We start from the raw sequence: 22,070 nt of genomic DNA, 5'->3' as shown, positions 1-22,070 counted from the left end.
CAATGCTGACAAAGCAGCTGGCCAAGAACTGTGTGAAAGGTTTGATTACTCTGGATGTAATTCTCTGCAAATTCTTGATAAAATAAGCTTGTGTGCATATTACTGCTGGCCGGCTGGCGCCTGTGACGCACACACACATATTATACATTAACTTCCACCGCAGCTCTCTCACATGTACTCATGGCGCACAAACACATTCGACATGCCTCACTTGACATTGTGACGCACTTAGAAAAGGGAAGTGGAAGTAAGAAAGTCAGCATTGGTCCATCACAGACTCCCAGAAGAGATGTAACTAAAAAGTTAGTTTTACGTTTAGCCAGGTCGCGTGAGCAAAAATGACAACGACTGCCGCGTCGTTGGTGGAAAACCGTACGAGCATTAATTCCAGTTTAAAGTGCGGGTACTCGCCGACATTTTCTTGGTTGACCAAACTATGACGCTATTCTCCACCCACATTAGATGGTTTATGGAGAACATTTTTTGTGAGGGTCCTAAAAAGATAGTCGAGAAAAAGTTCATGACGTACTTGAGATTGTGGGCCGCAGTATTTCTGAGCACAAACAATCCATAAAAGAAAAATAAATAGTATTAGTACAAATAGCGGTGGTCACGATTTTTCATAATGGTGCAAGAATTCCGAGAGGTTTTCTAACTCTAAATGAAGTCACGAGCATGCGTGGTCAGTGTGGCCATGACGGAATGCAAAAGTTCGCCCCTCCGCTGCGCCAAGCAGCTGACACTGCAGCCGAGACGCTCTCGACTGAACGGCGTCCTGATAACATTCGGCAAACTTCTTGGCCGCCCTTCGGGCAAAGTGCACGTCACCGCGGGCCTTGGTGACGGCGGCGTACTCTTGTGACTTGAGCTTGCCGTAGTAGTCGGAGAACTTGTTGTAGAGGACGGAGATGGGCATGCCGTTGAGGATGATGCCAAAGGCGATGCAGGCGAAAGCAAAGACGCGTCCCAGGTTGGTCTCCGGGAGCATGTCGCCGTAGCCCACCGTGGAAATGCTAACCTGAGGGAGTGGGGACACAATGATGTCAGAATCCCTGTTCAAATTCCAAACTTTTGTGATTCTTGCTTTGCTCATTATTCACGCAAGTCTCTCTCTCTCTCTCATTTTTAACATTTTTTTTTTACATTTTTTTGGGGTACTTTTCTGTAACCTTGGCGAGTGTGTCCAAGTATTGACTCACAACGGCCCACCACCACGCGAGCGGCATAGAGGTGAAGTTGGTGTTGGGCACGTCGTGCTCGACGGTGTACACCATGGCTGAAAACATGAAGATCCCCATGCCAATGAAGAGGAGCAAACAGCCCACCTGAAGGCGCAGGTAAGTGATGTCACTCCAAGTTGTCCGGCTGTACAAGCATTAAATTACGCGTAGAACGTGACCTGCTGGTAGCACTGTCTCAGTGTGAAGCCGAAGGCTCTGAGGCCTGTCGAGTGACGAGCCAGCTTCAGGATCCGAAAGATCCGCATCAATCGCATGATCTTCAGAACTTGGCCTAACTACAGAGAGAAGGAGTCAAGCAAAAATATTAATTATGTGTAAGTCTTGAAAAAGTGCGGTCCAAATATGTGCCATTATTTTGTCTGCTTCTTAATGTAAAATCATGTTCATCCCATCGGTCACGGAATGCGCTGCTTTTACCTTTCCAACACGTGACATGGTTTCAATGTCACCAGAATGCACTCGCGTGTCCTCATCAAAACATTCCAGGACCATCTGCAAGTAGTGTGGCAAGATGGCGATCAGGTCGACACAATTGAGTACGCTGCGTCCAAAACTGCTGATGCTGGGAGTAGACAGCAGGCGCAGGACGTACTCCAGGGTGAAGAAGGCGATGCAGAAAGTCTCCATGTGCTCGCCGTAGAACCTGCCGCTTAGCTGCCCTGATGGCGTCTGTAAAACAAAGTCCGACATCCAGCACTTTATTTATTTATTTTTTTTGTCTTTGCTATCAGAACTGACTCTTTGATGTGTTCATTCAACATGAAGACTTCAATTAGTTCAAATCTGAAAGCGGAGAATGGGTCATAGCACGGTGAAATTAAGGTTAGCAATTAATTTTTCGGGAGGGGGTGGGTGACAGTGACTCCGATTTCTGCCGTTCATTTATTTCTTACTTTTCCACTTCCCCACTTTCTCACCTTGTACTGCATCTCGTCAACGGTGTTCAGCGTCATGGCAACCAGTGAAATCAGGACAAACATGGAGGATGCGACGGCCATCAGCTTGGCAGAAACGGAGGAGAAGGGCTTTTCCATCATGTTCCAGATCTTCCAACGGATGCGTCCAAAGATCATGTTTTGATACAAGGCCTCGTCCTCCTCCATCGCCACTATCTCCACCTGCAGGGGGCAGTAGAGAATTTGATATGGAAAACATTTTTTTTTCTTTCTATCGCCATGCATAACCAATTCTGAATGGCTCTTGAAGGAAATGACAACAGCCAAAATCGCAAAACAAATGCAGGAAAATATGTCCAAATAGATTTGAAAAAATATTTTGCATGTCAAGTTGAATGGGAAAATACTCCAAGAACTTTGCCCGACATTGCAACCAAATGTCAAGGTGAATCGTGGTATGTGTGAGACACTTTGAGACCAAGGACTTGTGAGATGGCGACATGGTGGTAAAAGTGTGCCAAGAAGAGGTCTTTTGTCCTCACACCATCTGTCAGCAACAACACCGATTTAGGTCACACACTGTCAGTCAGCATGCAGATTAGATAAGAAAACAAACTGAACAAGTGCGGGGTGGGGGGAGCATTTGAGATGACATTTTGTGGTAAATAATCTTAAATTTAGAGTGCATGCGACGTACAGCCAAGCGACCATTCACATTCGGATTTAGAATTTAGAGCAGGGGTGTCCAACTCATTTTTGTGGACGGGCCACAGCGGGGTTATGTTTATGACTATAAATGTATGATCGCCTTACGATATCGCATACACAAAACAAATTGATGGAAAGCCAGTTATGAAATTCAAAGCCAGAAAGTAATTGTTTGTTCAACAATTCTTCAATTTATTTTAAAAAGGGGAGGATTGTTAACAAATGAATGGCAACGTCTCATATCTCAATGCTGTTAAAAGTGAAGAAAATGTGCGACATGATTCGCCCTTTGCGGGCCTCACAAAATGAGGTCACGGGCCAGATGTGGCCCCCGGGCCTCGAGTTTGACACCTGTGATTGAGAGTCTTCAATTAACCTAAATGTTTATCATATGCAGGAGGTAGAAGCCCGCGCCGTGCTGTTAAATCAATTAAATGCTCGACATGAAAAACCTCCCCGGACCACGGCCGATACCGAGGCCGACCCACCTCTGCCATAAGCTGCCTTTGTATTTTCAGCTGCTCGTTCAGCTCGTCTTGCCTCTCCTCGAATGAGATGCGACAGCAGCGTTGGCTGTTCTTGATCCTGACGCCCCAGTAGTTGATCTCCTCCAGGAAGTTACGGGGGCAAAGCTCATCTTTAATCCACAACACGCCAGTCCTTTGCAAGGAACAAGAGAACATTCAGCATGATTGTCTTTTTTTTTTGGGGGGGGGCCACATTTGAGGCATGTGTTTGACTTCACTTAGCATCACAGTTTGTTGTACCTGTAAAAGTTGAAGATGTTTTGGAATATTTGCGGGTCCCGGTCGAAGAAGAACTCGTTGCTGTGCACAATGTAGTCATCGCAAAGTTCCAACTTCCTGTTATGGTCTGTGTATGTGGCGAGGCGGCCAATCCGTGTTTTTGGATACCTGACAGCTAACCTGTAGGGCAGGTGGTACACCTGCAAAATTAGAAACAACAAACTTCACGGAACGTCCAAGTAGTCTTGGGCCGATTCCTGATTGGACGGTTTGCCGTGGCTTTTAAAAGTCATGTTTTCAATAACTGCTCATGCTTGCTGCCGTTTTTTTTTTCAAAGCAGAGCACAATATGATTGATTTATTGCGTAAAGAAGCCACTTCTAAAGTTAATTGCTTCCAATTCACTTTATTTTTTCTTTCAAACAAAACATTATTGCTTAAATGTGCTTTAAACCAAAATATATATTTTTTTGCTTATATCCATTTTTATGAAGTGAATTATTCTTCTCACTAACTGAATAAAATTGGGTCTGTAAAAGCCATTTTTTTTCTATATGTCAAAAATGATTTTATTGTTATTCATAACTCATAAGTAAAAACTCAAATCTGGGTATAAAAAAAAAAAAAAACGTGCTAAAAGTGGCATACAGCCGACTCACTGAAATGGAAAGAGTCCACATTAAAGCACATCATCAAGCGGGATGAAGTTTTTGCCAAGAGCTATATCGACTGAAAATTGACTGCTCGGAACAATCTGGTCTTTTTTAGAAACTTACGGTTCCACCAACGTTGATGTTGAGCGTGAAGTGCTTTGCCGGAGAAAGCAGCATGAAATGAGGCGATGCATCCTCCTCTTCATCCTCAGCATAAAGATCATAGACGTCTTTGCTTAGATCCTACACAAATCAAATATTGTAAGGTGAACAGGAGGAATTATGAAAAGATCGATACTGGAAATATGAAATATATATAAATACTGAAATATGCTACATTTTAGGGCTTCGGATCGTCCAAATGTCTTACCTGCATGGAATTCCATGGCTTCACAAAGATCCTGGTCAGATCCACAAAGTCGTTTGGTTCCCTCAAGGTTGCAGTTCGACTGCCCGGTTTGTAACCGGGGAACAAACTCCGGCTGCGGGCTCGGAGACGTCTCAACATGCTTCGATTCTCATACTCGAGGCGATACGCATCATGCAAAAGTCAATTTTGTCAAAAAGGAGGGAAATTGTTTTTTTTTTTTTTTTTTAAAACAAGCATTGATATGCATTTAACTTTACTCAAGCAGAAAACGCATCATTGCAAGAGTGGCAATGACCCAAACCCAGTTTGAGATGATCTGGGTGCTTAAGAGTGTTTTCGATGGTATTATCCTTGCACTCGTCCATCGCTTGATCACGCTCCTCCCACTCAAGCCATCATAGAACTTGACCAATCAAGTTGCTCATGGCTGTATGGTATGTAGAGCAGTACAGTTCTATAAATATATTTGAAATGTGCATGCTCATTTGACCTTTCACCTCAACTGTGAATTTGTAATGGGAAATGCTAAATCATGTATGGATGGTTGCACAGAAAAATATTCAATTAAAGATTGACATCTATTTGGGATTTCTTCATGGTGCCGATTTTGCTAACAAATTGGTCCTGCTGACCACAATGAGTGGAAGAAGCGGGAATAGGGACGTACAGATATTGAGAAAATAAATAAAATAGCAAGCTGCAGTTAGTGTTGCGCAAAATAATGACAGGAAGCTGTGATCGGAACAAAGTTCTGGATTAGAGTTTTCATTTAATTGATTTGCAAATCATCGCCCCGCCCCCACACACACACATAGACATACAGCGCTTTCAAATGTTTAAACTGTACAAGGCTAGAAAAGACCCACAGCCACAGCAAACATACAAAATAGTTTTACCAAATTTTGTTGCATTCGTTTTTTTTCCCTCCTTATCTTCAGTACATTTGAAAAAAGAGATCATGTAAATTGTATACAATCTTATTTACACAAAAACATTTGATCAAAGTGCATCGAATAGAATCCTGATTGACAGTCTGAGTTGACGGTGAAATATGTACAATGTTTAAAAATGCAGAAAACTGGCGGTCAATAACAATAATATATTAAAGACTCAAAACACAATTTACTCAAAGAAGTACTGCAAAACAAAAAAATTATAAAAAAAAAAAAAATAATTTACTGATACAGAGCTGGTCGATTTAAAAAGGCAAGATGTCGTTCAGATCGACTTGTAAAACCTGTCCAGCAGACTGTTTGGTGAGAGAAGGACTGAAGCCTCGTGCATGATTTTCAAGATGAACAAAAAGTTCATAAACTGTCGAACGCCTTTCAGGGAAGGGGCAGAAAAGCAGGGCAACGACTAAGCGACAAAAATCCAAAGTATTATTTACAAAATAAATAACTTTTTTTTTTTTCCAGTTACTGTCACCACTGATAATTATTTAATGCACTTCAGGAGGCATGTTGTCATACTGTGAGCGATGTTGCGGATGGAACCACCGCCAGCATGGGAACGAGGAGACGCCATGCTCTGCCATGAGTCCCATTAATTAACAAAAATGAGGGGAGGGGGGAAAAAAAAAAAATCCCAAAATGGTCACGATAGATCATCCTCTGTGCTCACTATTGAAATCTGAAAAGAGGAGAACAGAAGAAGAGACAGTTAGGAAATTATTATTCAAAGTGAAAGGGCAGTTATCTTTGCAGAAACCGCCGATGTAAAGCTCATACAGATAACTTTCTTCACATTTATGGCATATTGTTGAATGATGTCGCAAGAGTCTCGAGTCAGCATCTGTGAGGATGACCAAAGCCGAGGTTAATCTACTTAATCTGTGCTCTGTGGACGGCCAACAATAAACTAAAGATTAAGGAAGGCCGGAGATGAGAGTGGAGGTTATCAACGAGCAGTCTCAATCCTCTGTGGGGAACAAATTATTTAATCCATCTTAATCTAATGCGAGGGGCGTCTGCATCAATTAACTGATTTCTTGACTTAAATTATCAGGTCAATTTTAACGGGGGGGGCATGTTGTGAGATGTGATGTTTGTGGAGTAGGTCTCAGCTCAAAGCGTTTTTTTACGGCACTCACCGCCGGGTACGTGTGGCCCACGTTGGCGCTGTGCCGTGTGATGTCAATGTTGAGGTCTTCTTCTGTGGTCTTCAGGTAGACGGGGTTGTCAAAGTTCATGCTTTTCTGGTTCTTCATCGTCCAGTTCCTCCACATCAAATAGCCGCCGGCTGCTGCCATGGCAAGCAGCACTGAGTGCGCGCAAATTTTGAGGCGGTCAGTTTAAAAAAAAAAAAAAAGGGAGGGAGGGGAGAGAAATGCTTTCTTGAATTTTTGTCAAGTTAAAAACCATTAACACATGCAGCCTCTTTTGGTGATTTGAAATAATGCTTAAAAAAAAAAAAAAAGCTAAATAACTCGAACAGGACCATATTTGATCGTTTGGTACACGGCCACCATTTACAAAACACAAAGGGGAAGATCTATTGAGACTATTTCAAGCAATTGATCTTCGGATTAAATCAGGACATTTTGTTAGTAATTATCTATAAGGGGGCTAAAAAGAGGCATCTTTTGACAGTAACATTTAGTGAAAAAAAAAGAAAATTGATATAAATTGAAAGATTAATAAAGTATATGTGCCGATGTTCACTTACACACAGGAAGTATGGCCCAAGCCGCTGCAGAACCTCTGGCTGTGGTGTTTACCTGAATTGACGTACTCACATTGGCTTCTGGAAAAACAAAGCGTCCTTGTGAGAAAAGCAAGTACACTGTCATTTGAAGAAATGGGTGAAAGCGGTGTTTTTCGGGGCGTGAGGCGGCCGTCATGCGCCGAAACGTAACATATAAGAAATGTTAATTTTAAATATTTCTAGACAAAATAGTTTGTCGCTATGCACAATGTGAATCTAAGAAAAGTGGTTTATGATTTAAAAAAAATAAATAAACCAATTGGTTGGTTGATATAAAGTGAAATGTATTTAGTCAAAATATTATTCATCCAAACAATTATTCTACAGCATTTTCAGTAGGCTAATCAATACAGACACATTCAACCTCCCGGTTATATTTTTGATTAAAATTCACAGACTGCAAAAAAAAAAAAAAATAATTCATCAAAATTAGTCATTTGCTCTTCATAATTGATTAGCAAAATTGCGCCAACGAGGGGGGGGGGCAATTCGATTAGCAAAATTGCGCCAACGAGGTGTGGGGGTCAATTCGAGCCTTGTACAATATTAAAATCTGCATCTTAATTTGGTTAAAAAAAAAATACAACTCTAAATAATTAAGCGGAAGAAAAGAGAGCAAAGAACAGCTGGGATAATGACTGAAAAATTAAAAGAATGTGTTAAAAAAGTAGATGAGTGACATTCAACCCAGAATGTAGAAAAGATAAGCAACACTTCCCTTAAAAATTAAATATTTAACAGGCAAGGTTGAACAGCAAATGTGACCAAAACCATGCCGCAGGTTTTGTCCCGAGTAACAAATGCAAAAGTCTTGCATAACAGCCAGAAAAAGGCAAGGCACTTAAAAGCAAGCCTCAAGGTGAGTTGCGAGCAGCGCAGCATCAGGAAGCAGAACAGGCAACATCTGATCGTTTTACCTGCGGAGGACGGCAATAGAGGTTTCCCATCCTCCTTTGATGTGCTTTTTGTCGAACCGTCTGTCACAAACAATCAAGGGTCAGACTATTTTTGGGGGCGGGACACGGGGGAAAAAAAAAGGCCACTGACAATAAATGGTGCAAATCCTAAGAGGAGAGAATAAATGGAGAATAAAGTATGATAATTTTGAGTTCGGTGTGGCGGTGGCAACCTAAAATGTGTCTTTTTTCCGGTCAAAATGAAGAATTTATATGGCGCTTAATATGCACTCGTTTCACTTTGGTCCAAATCACTTTTTTTTTTTGCATGAAGGCGTTATTGGGTCATGCACATTCCAAATAAAGCTTTTGCGACTGTGAGGACTGCAGGTATTGTATGACTTGCAAACAAACGAGCAATTAATACGTTTTATTGACTTGGATAATTATTCCTCCTCATCCATTTAAAGAGAGAAATTGCAACATATTTACTTGTTAAAGCCCAAAATATTGGTTCAGCGTCAAATGGATGGCAGCGCTTATTATCGCCGACCGTCTGTAACAAACGAGAGGTCGTAAAAGCTTCGACAACAACGATCCACAGTAACATTTAGCGCCGCTACGATGGCTGAACAAATGAGATAAATGAGTTTGCTCGAGATTTATCAGCGCATAAAGGCATTTGGCTACGACCCAACTTGAGATGGTGAAAGGCATCCTTCTCCGAAGCTCAGCACACAAAATTCACTGATAGGCGTGTCAACGCAATTCGACACACCAACGTTTCAAGGCAACTTCGACTAACAAGGCATTTTTTCTTTTGAGGAGCAAAGTGGCACGCAGTTGTCAGGGAGATGTTCCAGTGCTTTGTTTACACCACTTGCTTAGTCTGCGGCAGAGAGTCTAATTAAGAGTTTATACGCATTGAATCCCATTGCCGGGTTTCTCCCTCACTGTCTCTCTATATATTCATCAAAAAAAAAAAAAAAAAAAAAAAAAGTCAGCCAGCGAGAGCACAGGGAGACGAGCATTCCCCAGTCACATTGTTAAACAAAAAAATGAAGACTGTTGGCATGGCGGCCATTAAATATTCATCTTTTCACAGAAAATAAATCAACATATTGGATTTCCGTATGAAGTCAATGTAAAGCTACTGCCTCTATGTGGCAACTTGACAAGCGGCCACTAGCTTGGTGGAATTTTGTAAAAACATTGAATGGGCACTCCAAATGCGTCAAAAATCCTCTATAAAAATGTATTACAGACAATTGATTAAGTAGAAAACATTCTACTTCCTAAACTGCTCTCTCGCATGAATAAATGTTCCATTTGTGCTATTCATTTCATTTTATTAAGTTGCCATTATTGGAACTATATTTAAAAAAATTAATTAAAATTTCTTTTTGGCTGAAAACGCATTCTGAATGTCGAACATTTTGGGGGAAGATGGATCAGGCTCATAATTTCATTTGGGCTTTTTTTAACTCACCAGGCCTGCAGCGAAGACCATCGGCCGCCAATTCCTGTCCTCCCGGACACAGACAAGTGAATTTGGGGGAGTGTTTGTTGATTTGTGGTGCAGGTAGACACATGTAGCTGCAGCCTCCATTTGCACCCTTCTCTGCACACCAGTTGGTTCCTGCAAACAAGTAGCGCTTTCTAGTTCGTTCAGGTCCATGTTTAGCCAGCACTCTTGCCACAGAATTAATTTATTCATTCTTCCATTTTCTTTTTTAGCCATCCTTCTACCAGTTTCCCGAATAGCATTACAAAGAAGTGAGAGCCTTCAACAAGTTGACTGTTAGGGTTGGTTCCGACGAATTAAAGGATCTTTAATTTGAATGGGGAGTCAATTTGGATCATTAGAGAAGCAAAAACAATCAGAAATGACAACAAATGGACACATCCAAAGCAGAGAATGAGTTAAGGGGATGTCAAAGAATTGACATGTTCTTACCAGAAAGTTGAATGAGCTCATGATACACTATGATGTCCTGTGGATCATTCAGGTTGTTGGCTAGTGTCACAATGTCCAATCCAGTGAATTTGTTAGCTCCATAGATGGCTTTCTTCTCACCGTCTGTCCAGAAGACACGATCCTGGAAAGAGGATCATGATATGCAAAATTTAAAAATAAATTAATTTTCAACATCACCTCCAAGCAATGCTGCACAAAAAGATCAGTGACATGATATCTACTAGAAGTAAATGGGTTTAAAAAAAAATTGTACAATTACTTTCAGAACTGAATTCTGATTATAAAAATTTGCATAGAGTAGAAGAAGTGACTTTCGGCTTTTCCCCGTCAGAGGTCGCCGAAGCGAGTTCCTCATGAAAGGTTTGCACAGTTTATACTTCTGATGCCCTTACTGACACAAACACACCCATTTTTATCCGGTATATCATTTAACTCATGAACTTGATAAGGTTCAAAATAATGAAATTATCACTAACGACTAATAAATAAGGCCGTACCAGGAATAAAAAAAGATTTTTATAGAAGAGGGAGTGATAATTTGGTATTAGTTCTGAGAGAACACTTACTCCACATTTTAAAACTGATTAAAAAAAAAGTCAAAGAATCCACAATGACAAAAAGACCAATGTTTTGTAACATGCTACAGAATATGGCAGGCTTACCTCAAAAACAGTAAGAGCAAAAGGGTGCGCAAGGTAATCTGAAGACTGCAGCACTTTCTTCCTGTTGTCGCCGTTCAGGTCGACACTGCACAGCATATGTAGCTTTGAATCAACCCAGTACAATCTGCCTTTGATCAGATCTAGATAAAGAACAGGCAGAATATTAGATGCATGACATTTTGAAAAAAAATATCACGGTGGCAACCAAGTTGCTCAACGTGGTTGGGAAAAAAAAAAAAAAAAAGGATGTGTGAAGGACAATGAAAGCAAAGCATCGAGTTTAAAAAAAAATAAATTAAAAAAAATCCAACAAGTGAGCCATTGAACAATTACACCTGGACATTGCATTAACACTTTCAAATCTACGTCAAAACTAAAATCAACACTGTAGTTGAATCATAGACTGATATTTAAAATATGTGCTGACTTGAGCACACTCGAGTTCTTACCAAGAGTTATTCCATTGGGCCACTGGATGTCCGTTGCCACCAGAATCTGCCTATTGACTCCATTCATACCAGACTTCTCGATCTTGGCTGGCACACCCCAGTCAGACCAGTACAGAAATCTACAATTGACAGAAATGCCCCAAAAAATATTTTGAATATTTTACACTATTCTGTATCAACCGCTTCCAAATTTTTACAAACACCTACCCAGACAGAGGATCCACCGCAATGGAAGCTGGTTCTTTCAGGCCGGTATTAAACAGAATTTTCTGCTTGGTTCCATTGAAGTTTGCAACAGAAATGGTTTTGGTACCGAGATCGGACCAGTACAGGTTCTTGTATATCCAGTCCGCGGCGATGCCAACAGGAGAGTGGACGTTTTCTATTACTTTGTTGTGGGTGCTCACGTCGCCTCGTTTGTCCAGCACGGTGCTGCAAGAAAAAGACAAACAGCCCCGAATTGGGATGCAAAATTGATACACAGCGCTAAGGTGTTTAGTTCTGTTGAGAGATCTGCGCCACTAGACTTCACAACAGGGTTAAAAAAAAAAAAAGTGAGCATAATACCATAATGATAACTGTACACAAAGCACTAATACAGCAAAAATCCAGCTTCATGAAAATTGACAATTCTGGGTCAAGTATTGCTAAACATGAATGAAAACCTGTAATGCGGACAAAAAAAAAAAAAAAAAAAGTCACGCTCGATAAGCTTGCAGTTTCACTTCACTTTTTGAACACAGTTAACCAAGAGCCTACATTTTTAAAAGGAGACCAAATTGTCAGGCCATTGATAACACCACCGCAATATGAGCTTTATGCATTTTACATTCTCCATTCAAACAAGATTAATTTAACTGCAGTTTTCCAAAGTTAACTTCATCACAATGCCATGTTCAGACTTGTGAAGGTGGCAAAGATCTTTGGGGGTCGCTTCCCCTTTAAGACACGCATGCACGCACACAAACACACAAACAAAGTTTCTGTTCTTAGATGTGCCTGAATAATGTGAGCCTTACCTAAATATGGCCTTCTGTCCCAGGTCAGCCCAAAACAACATCTGCTGGTCAAAATCCGCATCGAGAGCCACGGTGTTCCTCTGCTGCTCCACAATTTGAGTGTATTCCTTCCGTTCCAGACCCAGACGACGGACATCCCGACGGTTGGTGAAAATCAGACTGGGTTCCTTACCTTCAAATAAAGAAAGAAGTGTTGCTATAGAGGCACTTTTTCACTTTGGCATCAATAGTAAAAAAAAAAAAAAATTGCTTTAAAATGTCATATCCAAAACATTTTCTTAAATCAGTCATTACGCAAGGGCAAAAAAAAAAAAAAAAAAAACACTTCCTATTCAACAATTGAGGAACGTTTTACAAACGGCCCCCAACCTTTTTTGCGACTGGTTCAGGCGTCACTCACCTACAGCCTTACAGACTCCTGTTGTGGGATCCATTTGGTAGCCGTTGTGGCATTCACATTTGTATCCTCCCTTCAAGTTTATGCAGATCTGACTGCAGATGCCAGGGTTCAAACACTCATTGACGTCTGAAGAAAGAAGGGTAGAATGAGATCAATTTAGAATAGTCACCAAAAAAAAAAAAAAAAAAAATGCATTACTCACAGCTACATACTGTACAGGAAATGTTTAGTGATCATGCAAAAATCATACAGCTGCTGGTGTTCATAAATTATGATTCCATAATATCCACATGTAATTTTTGATACACTGCTAAATATATACACACACACACTGTATATTATGAATTGTCGGCAATATTTTAACGACTGCTAGCCAATATTAACAAGCAATGTTCATTGCGAAGAAAAATTGTCATACCGCCACAGGTCTTGTGGTCGATGAGCTGCAGCCCGGGTGTGCAGTCACACTCAAAGCCAATCGCCATGTCTTTGCAAATATGCGAGCAGCCGCCATTGTTCATCAGGCACTCGTTGACATCTGCACGACATGACAATACAGCGCTTAGAACAGCAAATCCAACACTGTTCATACTATTATGGGGCAATTTTTTTTTTTTTATGCCTGGTCCAGATAGTCAAATAACAGGCATGTATTTTTTTTTTCTCCCCAGAATTTATCAGATTTCGCCATGTGGGACAAAATGTCACGGTACTTTTATCAAATAGGGTGTTAAATATTTGATTTGGTGTTGTCAAACTCACCACATTCGTTGATGGGCTCGTCACTCCAGTCTGGACAGTCTCGATTCTTGTTACACACTTTGCTCATTTCGATACATTCCCCACTGCGACATTTGAACCTCTCAGGTCCATGACACTGAGTCACTGTGAGGGGGGAAATCATTTGAAATTTATCTAATATGATGCTGTTGCAATTATTATTATTTTTTTTTTAATAGCCAATGATTATAGTGTATTCGCCACGACTTAACATGCCGGCCAATTTCACATAATGTGATTAAAAGTGAAGGAAAATCACAGCTACAAGTGGAAAAAAAAAATCATTTGTGTGAATGTAAAATATGAAAGATAGTATTATATAAGAAATCCAAACTTACGATTTTTGCAGTTAACCTCATCTGACCCATCAGTGCACTCTCGGATGCCATTACACTGTCGGTTGCCCAGAATACAGTTGCCGTCGTCACATTTGAACTGATCCGCTCCACAGGTGCGTACAGCTGCCAAACACGGGTGAAAGTCAATCGATGGCGATAAATTATGGGATTTAAAAAAAAAATAATAATAATACGTACGACAGTTTGCTTCATCGCTGCCGTCTTTGCAGTCGGGGTCTCCGTCACACCTCCACTTTTTGTGAATACACTCTCCTGAAGGGCATTGCATCTCGCTAGTTAAGCATTTGGCGGGTGGGGTCGGGTGACGACCACAACGTAACGGCGACTCATCAGATTGATCCTGCAGAAGAACATAGAATAGGTGGTTGAATTGAAAATAGCACCCCCTAATTGTTTTGAAGAATATTATTGCAGTGTAGTTTAATGTCTAAGGTCTGAAGTTCTTTGCGTTTCAGGTTGACATTTTTGAAGGTCATTTGTGATCACAGCTAATGATTTTGGTAAATGTCTATGCTTACCATTTCATTGCATTGCATTTCCCTTACCTGGCAGTCAACATCGTCGTCACACACCCAACTATTTGAGATGCACGATGAATTTCCACATTGGAATTCATTTGGGCCACAGGAAGAAGGCGCGCACTCCACCTCATCGGAGCCATCGCCACAGTCGTCTTTGCCGTTGCAAACAAAGTTTCGGGAGATGCAGCGCTCACTGGCGCAGGTGAACTCATTTGGAGCGCAGGTTACGTTACCTAAAAGTGCATATTCACAAATTCAATTGGTCATTTACGGGGATATTAATCGAACAGTATTATTTGCTTTACTTTAGATCCACTTACAGTGCTGATATATTTTCTAATTTGATTCATGGTAAGTAAAAATGCATTCAACGTGACCAACCAAGAAAGATTAAATGCCTTCCTGGCAGGTAATTAAATTTTTTAAATAGATATCATTTATATTTTTCCAGACTATAAGTTTGACTTGTTTTTCATAGTTTGGCTCGTCCTGCATCTTGCAGTATAATCAGGTGAGACTTTCGTATATTAAGATTAGAGCTCAATCTAGAACACAAAACAGCTAGTCCTAAATCGCAATGACGTTCTGTGAATTATCGCCATCTCTTTTCCACTGGAACCTAAAAGTGTCAACCTACCACAGTTGACCTCATCTTCACCATTGTCACAGTCTTTCTCGCCATCACACTTCCAGAAATTGGAGATGCACTGAGTGGAACCTGCGCCGCAGCTAAACTCATTCAAACGGCAGGTCCGCATGTCTGCAAAAGAAAAAAAAAAGAAAAAAAAACAGGTTAAAGGTCAACAAAAAATTACAGCATTACATTGCATAAACAGGACTACTCGGGTCTTTTTTTTTTTGTTTCATTCTGTACATGGAACAGCACATTTGGGCTCAAAACTGACAGATGGGCCAGTCCATTTGTCGATACGGTAAACTTTAATGTGATGTGCAAAATTTGTAATAGTTTTAGTCGAGCCATACTTCACCTACCCACAACGAGAATGAAGTACAAATTTTCACGCTGCTCATGTTACCAGACCTCTTAAACAGTGCCTAAAATAACATGTCTACATACAATAGATGTTTTTTTTATGATTAACATGTTGCTGCTCTCAAGCTTATTAGCGTGTACAGTATGTATTAAAGATCATGACATCGTGTCTTGCTCATAAAAAAATGCCATCCATTTAGAGTATATTAAAACATTTGATCAAAAGATGCATTTATTTACTAATGATCAAGTCCACCACAGCATTAAAAATCAGTGGAGATGAACAACAGAGTGCAGCACTCGCCGTTAACACGAATAAGAACGGCTGGACAAACAACACAGTGATAAACTTTTCATACGTGCAGCTCAGCTCGTGTATTACGTAGTTAGTATGCCTGGAACTTAAATCATGTGCACATGAACAGAACCGCAAAGTTCAAGGACTTCAGGAAGCAGTCCAAGTGGTAGCCGACCATAAATATCGGAACTGACTTTTAGGTATACGGTATTAAATTACAGCTCTTCTGCAAACACATCCCATAGTTTGTTAGCAATATTGGATTTTTTTATTTTAAGGGACAATCAAAACAACAGTCTCGACTATTTATTGTTGGATACACGTGACAAGATAAAAATACTACTCCATTATGAGATAGATTTATCAATCAATCTTTGATGCACTCACTTAGTTTGGCAAAGGCTGAGCTTTTCCCCCATGTCTCAGAATTGCTCATTCGTGCCATTAAAATGTAATTTAATTAACCAAATAATGAGTAAACATGAAGCTCATTACTCAAACGTTCTTTATGCAAATAAAATCACATAAAATTTATGCATTTATCACCATTTCAATGCATTACTACAAAAAAAACTTCAAAACGGACTGGAGCTCTACTTACGGCAAATATCGACACTTTCGTCTGAGCCGTCTTCACAGTCTGGCTCCCCATCACACTGCCACCTCTTTGGAACACACTGGCCATTACGACACACAAAGTCGGATTCTGGGCAAACCTTCTTGACTGTTGCGGGAGGGGGAAGAAAAACAATAATTGTGACAATCAAATCCAGGGTTTTATTCCCACTTCTGTGCACATTAAGACAGCATCTTTCATGATCACTCAACGGATAAGGCATGACAAAGTATATAGGTAACGTGTCACCAGTGGCCCATAGCGGGCTCAAAATGAATCAATGGCGAGTCACCTGGGATAATTAATCTCATTCTCCTTTATTTGGTATCAAGCTGTATTATTCCTTAACACCTTTTCATTCCCATGTCCAATGGTCCAGATAAAGTAAGGGAAGTAAAATGGATTTTCAAAAAAAAAAAAAAAATAAATAAACAAAAAGAAAATCGGTAACTCACCCCACCCCCCAACTCGAGATCACTGAGGTCCATCAAATTTATTTCCTCAAACCCCCCCCCCCCCCCCTATGTCTCAAACATCCAATTGAGCCCATGTTTTAATTCTTTGAATTCATTTTGAAAAATAGCTCCAAGTCAGATTAACAAGAGTTTCTTACCACACGAGCTTTCGTCGCTGCCATCACTGCAGTCCTCATCACCATCACACTTCCAAACAGACAGGATACAACGACCATTTTCACACTGAAACTGGTTGGCCTCACATTCTGTTTTAGTTCCTGAAGGACATAAACAAAATCATGACAAACTTAACTTTTGCAGAAAGAAAAATGTGATTGAGAGATTCTTGACACCACTATTTTTGCCCCAAGTATTGGTGGCTGGTATCAGATTCCTTCATGACACCCGATACCTTTAAATTAGAGCAATTATTCAGAATTCTATGTAGGAATTGGAATTTTAATTGACTCCCCTATACGATGTTGAATTGGAATTACAGGAAGTGGAACTAAATTAAATGTAATTTGTAGAAACTTGTTCTCTTTACATGTCAGTGAGAATGAAAGTGCCATTCACTTGTGTACTCCCCAGAAATATAAAATAAAAAAAAGCATAATCCTTCTGTCCATGCAGGGTTGAATCTCCAGCAATACACGCAGGTGGAATTCATAATACTGAACATTAGTATGCGGCGCTTTAACTACACTACAATTTCAGTCACCCTCATAAATGGTGGATCAAAACCACCAGTCCATCACCAAATGTTTATCTTGGACCTACTGAATTATGTAAAAGAATATCATCAAGAGCAACATGCTTAAAAAAAAGGAGATGCTGGCACTGGCCTGACAAAAATCTAGTCAAGACAATTCACAGAGGAAAAAAAACAAACATTTATGGAAAGACAGGAAACAATTCCATAGAAATAAATTTAACTAGTACAAAAAACAAAAAAAGTATTTGTATTGCCTAAAACAAATACTAAGTCGCACCTTGTGTCCTGCTAAAAATAGGACAGTGCTTTATTTATTAAAAAAAAAAAAAAAAAAAAAAAGCTGTCACACTGGCGGTCACATGAAAGCAATTTTCCCCAGTAACACAAACTGTTGCAGTACGTTCCCCTCCTCCTCTTCTAGTCCACCACCCCGCCCACTGCAGGAGCCAAGTGCACCCCCACACTGCCTGCGCTCATGTAGCCGAGTGAGGATCTGGGTCTAGCATGCCATCACATCGACGGTGGAGGGAAGCTACATCCATTTTAATCAGGGCAAGCATCGCTGCTGCTCTCGCGGCTGATCTAATTTGCGAAACGCCTTGCTCACAAACTCTTAATTTAGATCTACGGGCATGGACTTGGTGCTTTTTCTTTAAGACACAACGGATTCGTTGCCAACATTGTGTAATATTATGAATTTGAAAATATCAAAGACAGTGACATTAATACTACCCATAATTTGATCATTGAGATCCATTTGCTCGGATGGATTAGTTTCAGTAACTATGAATTAACTACTCATTGAATGTAGCTACAACAAGAGGGGGCGGGGGGGATTAAATGTGTGATATTTAAATGAATGAACATTTGGAGAATAATTTTACCAACTACATTCAAAACGATGTCATCTGCTTATATTAATAACAGATACGACCAAGGAAATAAAACAAGTGGAACGGCATGTTCCAGCACAACTTTCACTTGAGTGTCTTTTTTGCAACAATTCCATTTTAGTTTACTCTTTTCAAGTAAGAAGAAACTGAAGCTAGAGGTTACAATTGCTTGTTTGCTTAAGCCCGCGCCACATTAAGCAACGAATGGATCGATTTGGAGGCCGATTCGCCTGTTTCCGATCAAAGTCAGCGAAAGCCCATTTATTGATCACCTCTAAAAATAATGCAGACCAATTATCCCGTGGCGGTGAGGTGCTAAGAATGTTTTTTTCTGCAATCGTCGTTGAAAAATAGTCAAGGGCGGAGCATTGTGAATGTTGTACTGATTCCATATTTACGAGTGAACATTCTTGTGTGAGGCCGAGCTCAGCATTTGCCAATTAGGAAATGATCTGAAGCTTGCAATGTTGCCAAACTACAAAGCTGTAGGAGAAAATTGGTGTTCTGAACAAATCAACGCGGCAGGTAACCTAGAAATCCCTAAAAAAAAAGAAAAGCGTCCGTTAAAAACAGGCTGGTTAATGCTCATGCTAAATGTATTAAAATCAAATATCACTCATGTAGCTTCACAGATGATAGCTTGGAATCGTCTTAAGATGTTGACTTGATGCCCCTGATGCTATACACTGAGGATCAGGATTAAAACTCACATTAACTATATATTTTAATTGGCTATTATTTTGCAAATATATTGTATATATCCAAATTTAATAAAACGATGGCAAAACAGATGACATTTTTGAGTGACTGCAGGTGGATAATTAATAATTAATAATTATGCAAAATAGTCATTTTATTATTTGGTTATCCTCACTCCAGCTGGCAATACTTTTTTTGTGTGTGGCCGGTGTTCGTTTTTTCAACTAAATTGTCAAAATGGCTATTGGGGGAGTCAAGGTTTCCCAAGTGAAGTGTAGCACCAGTAAGAAATGTGCAAAAAAAGAAAATATTTTCACAAACACCTGCACCTAGTCATGACAATACTGCATTCCAATGTGGGTCATGATTTTGGTATTGTAGCGTTCAGAATTAATTCAGTTGGGACTTTGTGTAAAAGAATTGAGAACTTAAAAATTATTGATATAAACCACATTGCGTAATTAGACTGGCACGCTAATTGGAGCACGATTTAAGTCACCTGGGGCAGGTAAACTCAGCTGTCGCCACCTGTGTTTGATTGCACATTAGTGAGAATTTCATATTAAAACTCATCGTGGCCCCATTCAACATACCAATTTAAATATGAATAAGAGCTTGTGACACGCTTTATTAGTGAACGTCAACGAATATTAGATTCCGTACACACGTGAACAGAAAGCGTTTTTCGGAAGGAGGAAACTGACAACAAAGCTAATTAGACACGAAATATGTCTGCGCAACACAAACGAAACAGGCCCACTTGGAAAAATCATTCCAAAGAGTCCGAAAAAAAATTGGCTATCATGGCCAATATTCATTCGTAGCTGTACATTACATGTCACGCCCGCATCGTCCCATTGCTAACAATAAACGCAAGGTGAAGGGACAAGCAAAGCCTAGCTGGGTCATTCAATCAGGGGAAAGCACCAAGACAGGTGTTTAAGCTCGGCGACATTAGCTAACGTTGACGACTGTACGCTGCCAGCGTTACATTCACGACGGGAGTCAACACTTACCGCGAACGCTCGTGTAGTGTTGGAGGCATATTAGCAGCGGTAGCAGAAGGATCCCGGCTGTGGAAGCGGTCATGTCTCGCCGTGGAACGTGCGGTTGGTTGCTAGCTGAGCGCTGGCGGACTGCCTGGCTGCTTAGCTGTGCTCCGCTCCGCTTCGCTTGGCTTGGCTTTCTTGAGCCTTGGCGTTGCCCTGTGAGCTCTTTGGGTCTGTGGCGGTTCAAATGCCCACCACATATGAACGTACGCGTGCGCGCTCACGCATGTGCGTTCGGACGTACACGCTCCCACGCACGCACGTACGTACGCGTGCAAAGACAAACTGACGCGCGGAGGTAGCGACCAGCACGCGCTCTACGGAACTAATGAGATGGTCACGCGCCTCACTGGTCGCTTGTGAACCAGTTGACCCGATTCCACACCAAATCCATTTCATAAATGGGACGTTAAGGTGGCGCGGGTGATCGGTTCGCTGGTGCATTACCGATCCCGTCTCAACTAATGTGGATTTTTTTCCCCTCCTCCTTCTCTACGTCTTGTTAACCCTTAAAGATCCGCATTAAATTGTACGACACTGATCAGCTTTTTAGTTCACTTATTTCACGTATTCAATAATGCAAACATACTGCATCTTTTTTGTCGGGTGATATTATTAAGAATACACAACGCGAGTGCATTTTTTTTTCCCAAAGCACAATTTAAATAGTTTACTCGCCACAATCAACAACAACAACATCAATAATAATAATAATAATAATACAAAAATTTATAATAATAATGATAATAATAATAAATTAAAAATACCATAAAACAACATTGAAATTGTTTGACTATAGGGAAGAAAAACATCTATATTTAGAAAATGATTCAGTTAAGATTTAATGCATCTAAAATTTAATTATAAATATACCTAAATTATTGTTTTAAAGCAAACTGTTCTATGAGTTTAAATGCAAATATCATTGCCTTAAAAGTTGAATACAACTGAATCACTAAAGCAATGATTCTTTTACATACCACCAGAGGGGGCTGGTGTACCACCAGTCGTACACATGCCGCCATACCTGCTGATGAGACCTAATATTGTAGCCAGTAAATGTATAGAACACATTCAAAGATATAAAATGACTAATTGATGTATTGAGCAAATTAAATTCCCAATCTTATACAAACTAAGGGCAAAATAATATATTTTCAAAGTTAATCATTTTTCAATGAATTTGGATGTATTATCCTCTCCTCAACATTGCATTTTAAATTGCTTGTGATGAATATCAATCTCACAGTCAAGAGGTTCTGGGTTGCAATTTTGCGATTGAAGCAGCTGAAACCAATATCATTAGCTTTTGCGCGCCACATAAAATGATGTGACGAACCAGATCTGGCCCCCGGACCTTGAGTTTGGCACGTGTCTTAGAATTAAGCTCAGCTTTCATCTCTTCCCTGTCATTGTCTGATACTGTTCCTCACCATTTTGATCATGGGACCTTTGATTGTTTCAATGTGCTGCTTGTTGCCAAATTTGACAGACTCTGCTCTTATCAGAGGATTGAACCTCATCCTTCGTGATGGCTGATAGCTGCAGATACCCCCTAAAGCTTGTTCTGCCCTAGATTCTTATGTTCTTTGAAAAAAAAAAAAACTCTCCCAAGCCACTGACCAATTCTGTTTGCGTCGACTGGCACTAACAGATTTGAGTTTTGCAATACAAAAATGCCAGACATGGGCCTTTTTTGTCTGGAAAACTACATATATTATAAGACAAGTGCAATATGGCCTAAATATAAAACATCTACATTTTATCCTATTTTTCTTTTTAAACAATTCAGCACCACAGACAGCGACCGTTGACGTCAGCTGCAATCATCTGGAAATGTCATGGCACTGGTTTGGTGGCACATATACAACCTGGTTTGGATTTGCTATCACCCATACGTGCCTATATATATTTTTTTAATTAAAAAAAAAATTCCCCGCCAATCCTGGGTCATTCCCGAGCCCAGA

At 40.3% G+C, this 22,070-nt stretch overlaps 2 protein-coding genes across 5 annotated transcripts; both read right to left on the bottom strand.

Annotated features, from left to right (window-relative positions):
• Positions 1 to 2: 2 nt before the first annotated feature.
• LOC148318958 (potassium voltage-gated channel subfamily V member 2-like) lies at positions 3 to 5,206 on the bottom strand. Of its 3 annotated transcripts, none has more exons than XM_088281121.1 (9): positions 4,615 to 5,206; positions 4,368 to 4,487; positions 3,613 to 3,791; positions 3,334 to 3,505; positions 2,159 to 2,359; positions 1,659 to 1,910; positions 1,400 to 1,516; positions 1,170 to 1,325; positions 3 to 1,018 (listed from the first exon to the last, which is right to left on the bottom strand). In XM_088281121.1, the coding sequence occupies exons 1-9, from the start codon at positions 4,750 to 4,752 to the stop codon at positions 668 to 670; spliced, it is 1,686 nt and encodes a 561-aa protein (XP_088137247.1). In that variant the 5' UTR covers positions 4,753 to 5,206; the 3' UTR covers positions 3 to 667. The 3 variants fall into 3 exon arrangements, with proteins under 3 accessions (XP_088137247.1, XP_088137248.1, XP_088137249.1); XM_088281122.1 differs by having other exon boundaries at positions 1,200 to 1,325; XM_088281123.1 differs by having other exon boundaries at positions 3,613 to 3,771; positions 4,615 to 4,634.
• Positions 5,207 to 5,352: 146 nt separating this feature from the next.
• On the bottom strand, positions 5,353 to 20,539 carry vldlr (very low density lipoprotein receptor). Of its 2 annotated transcripts, XM_088281111.1 has the most exons (20): positions 20,071 to 20,539; positions 16,906 to 17,025; positions 16,278 to 16,400; positions 15,022 to 15,144; positions 14,409 to 14,617; positions 14,041 to 14,203; positions 13,843 to 13,965; positions 13,487 to 13,609; positions 13,143 to 13,262; positions 12,725 to 12,850; positions 12,325 to 12,496; positions 11,513 to 11,737; positions 11,306 to 11,424; positions 10,857 to 10,996; positions 10,174 to 10,315; positions 9,706 to 9,855; positions 8,238 to 8,297; positions 7,282 to 7,359; positions 6,707 to 6,876; positions 5,353 to 6,246 (listed from the first exon to the last, which is right to left on the bottom strand). In XM_088281111.1, exons 1-20 carry the CDS (start codon positions 20,141 to 20,143, stop codon positions 6,211 to 6,213), a joined length of 2,595 nt encoding a protein of 864 aa, XP_088137237.1. In that variant the 5' UTR covers positions 20,144 to 20,539; the 3' UTR covers positions 5,353 to 6,210. The 2 variants fall into 2 exon arrangements, with proteins under 2 accessions (XP_088137237.1, XP_088137238.1); XM_088281112.1 differs by lacking the exon at positions 8,238 to 8,297 and having other exon boundaries at positions 20,071 to 20,537.
• Between the last annotated feature and the right edge of the window lie 1,531 nt (positions 20,540 to 22,070).

This window comes from Idiotropiscis lumnitzeri, chromosome 18 (genome assembly GCF_059441095.1).
Source record: "Idiotropiscis lumnitzeri isolate Australia: NSW breed Sydney's pygmy pipehorse chromosome 18, RoL_Ilum_1.0, whole genome shotgun sequence".
NCBI classification, from domain to species: domain Eukaryota; kingdom Metazoa; phylum Chordata; class Actinopteri; order Syngnathiformes; family Syngnathidae; genus Idiotropiscis; species Idiotropiscis lumnitzeri.
This window is presented reverse-complemented; position numbering and strand designations above follow the sequence as displayed.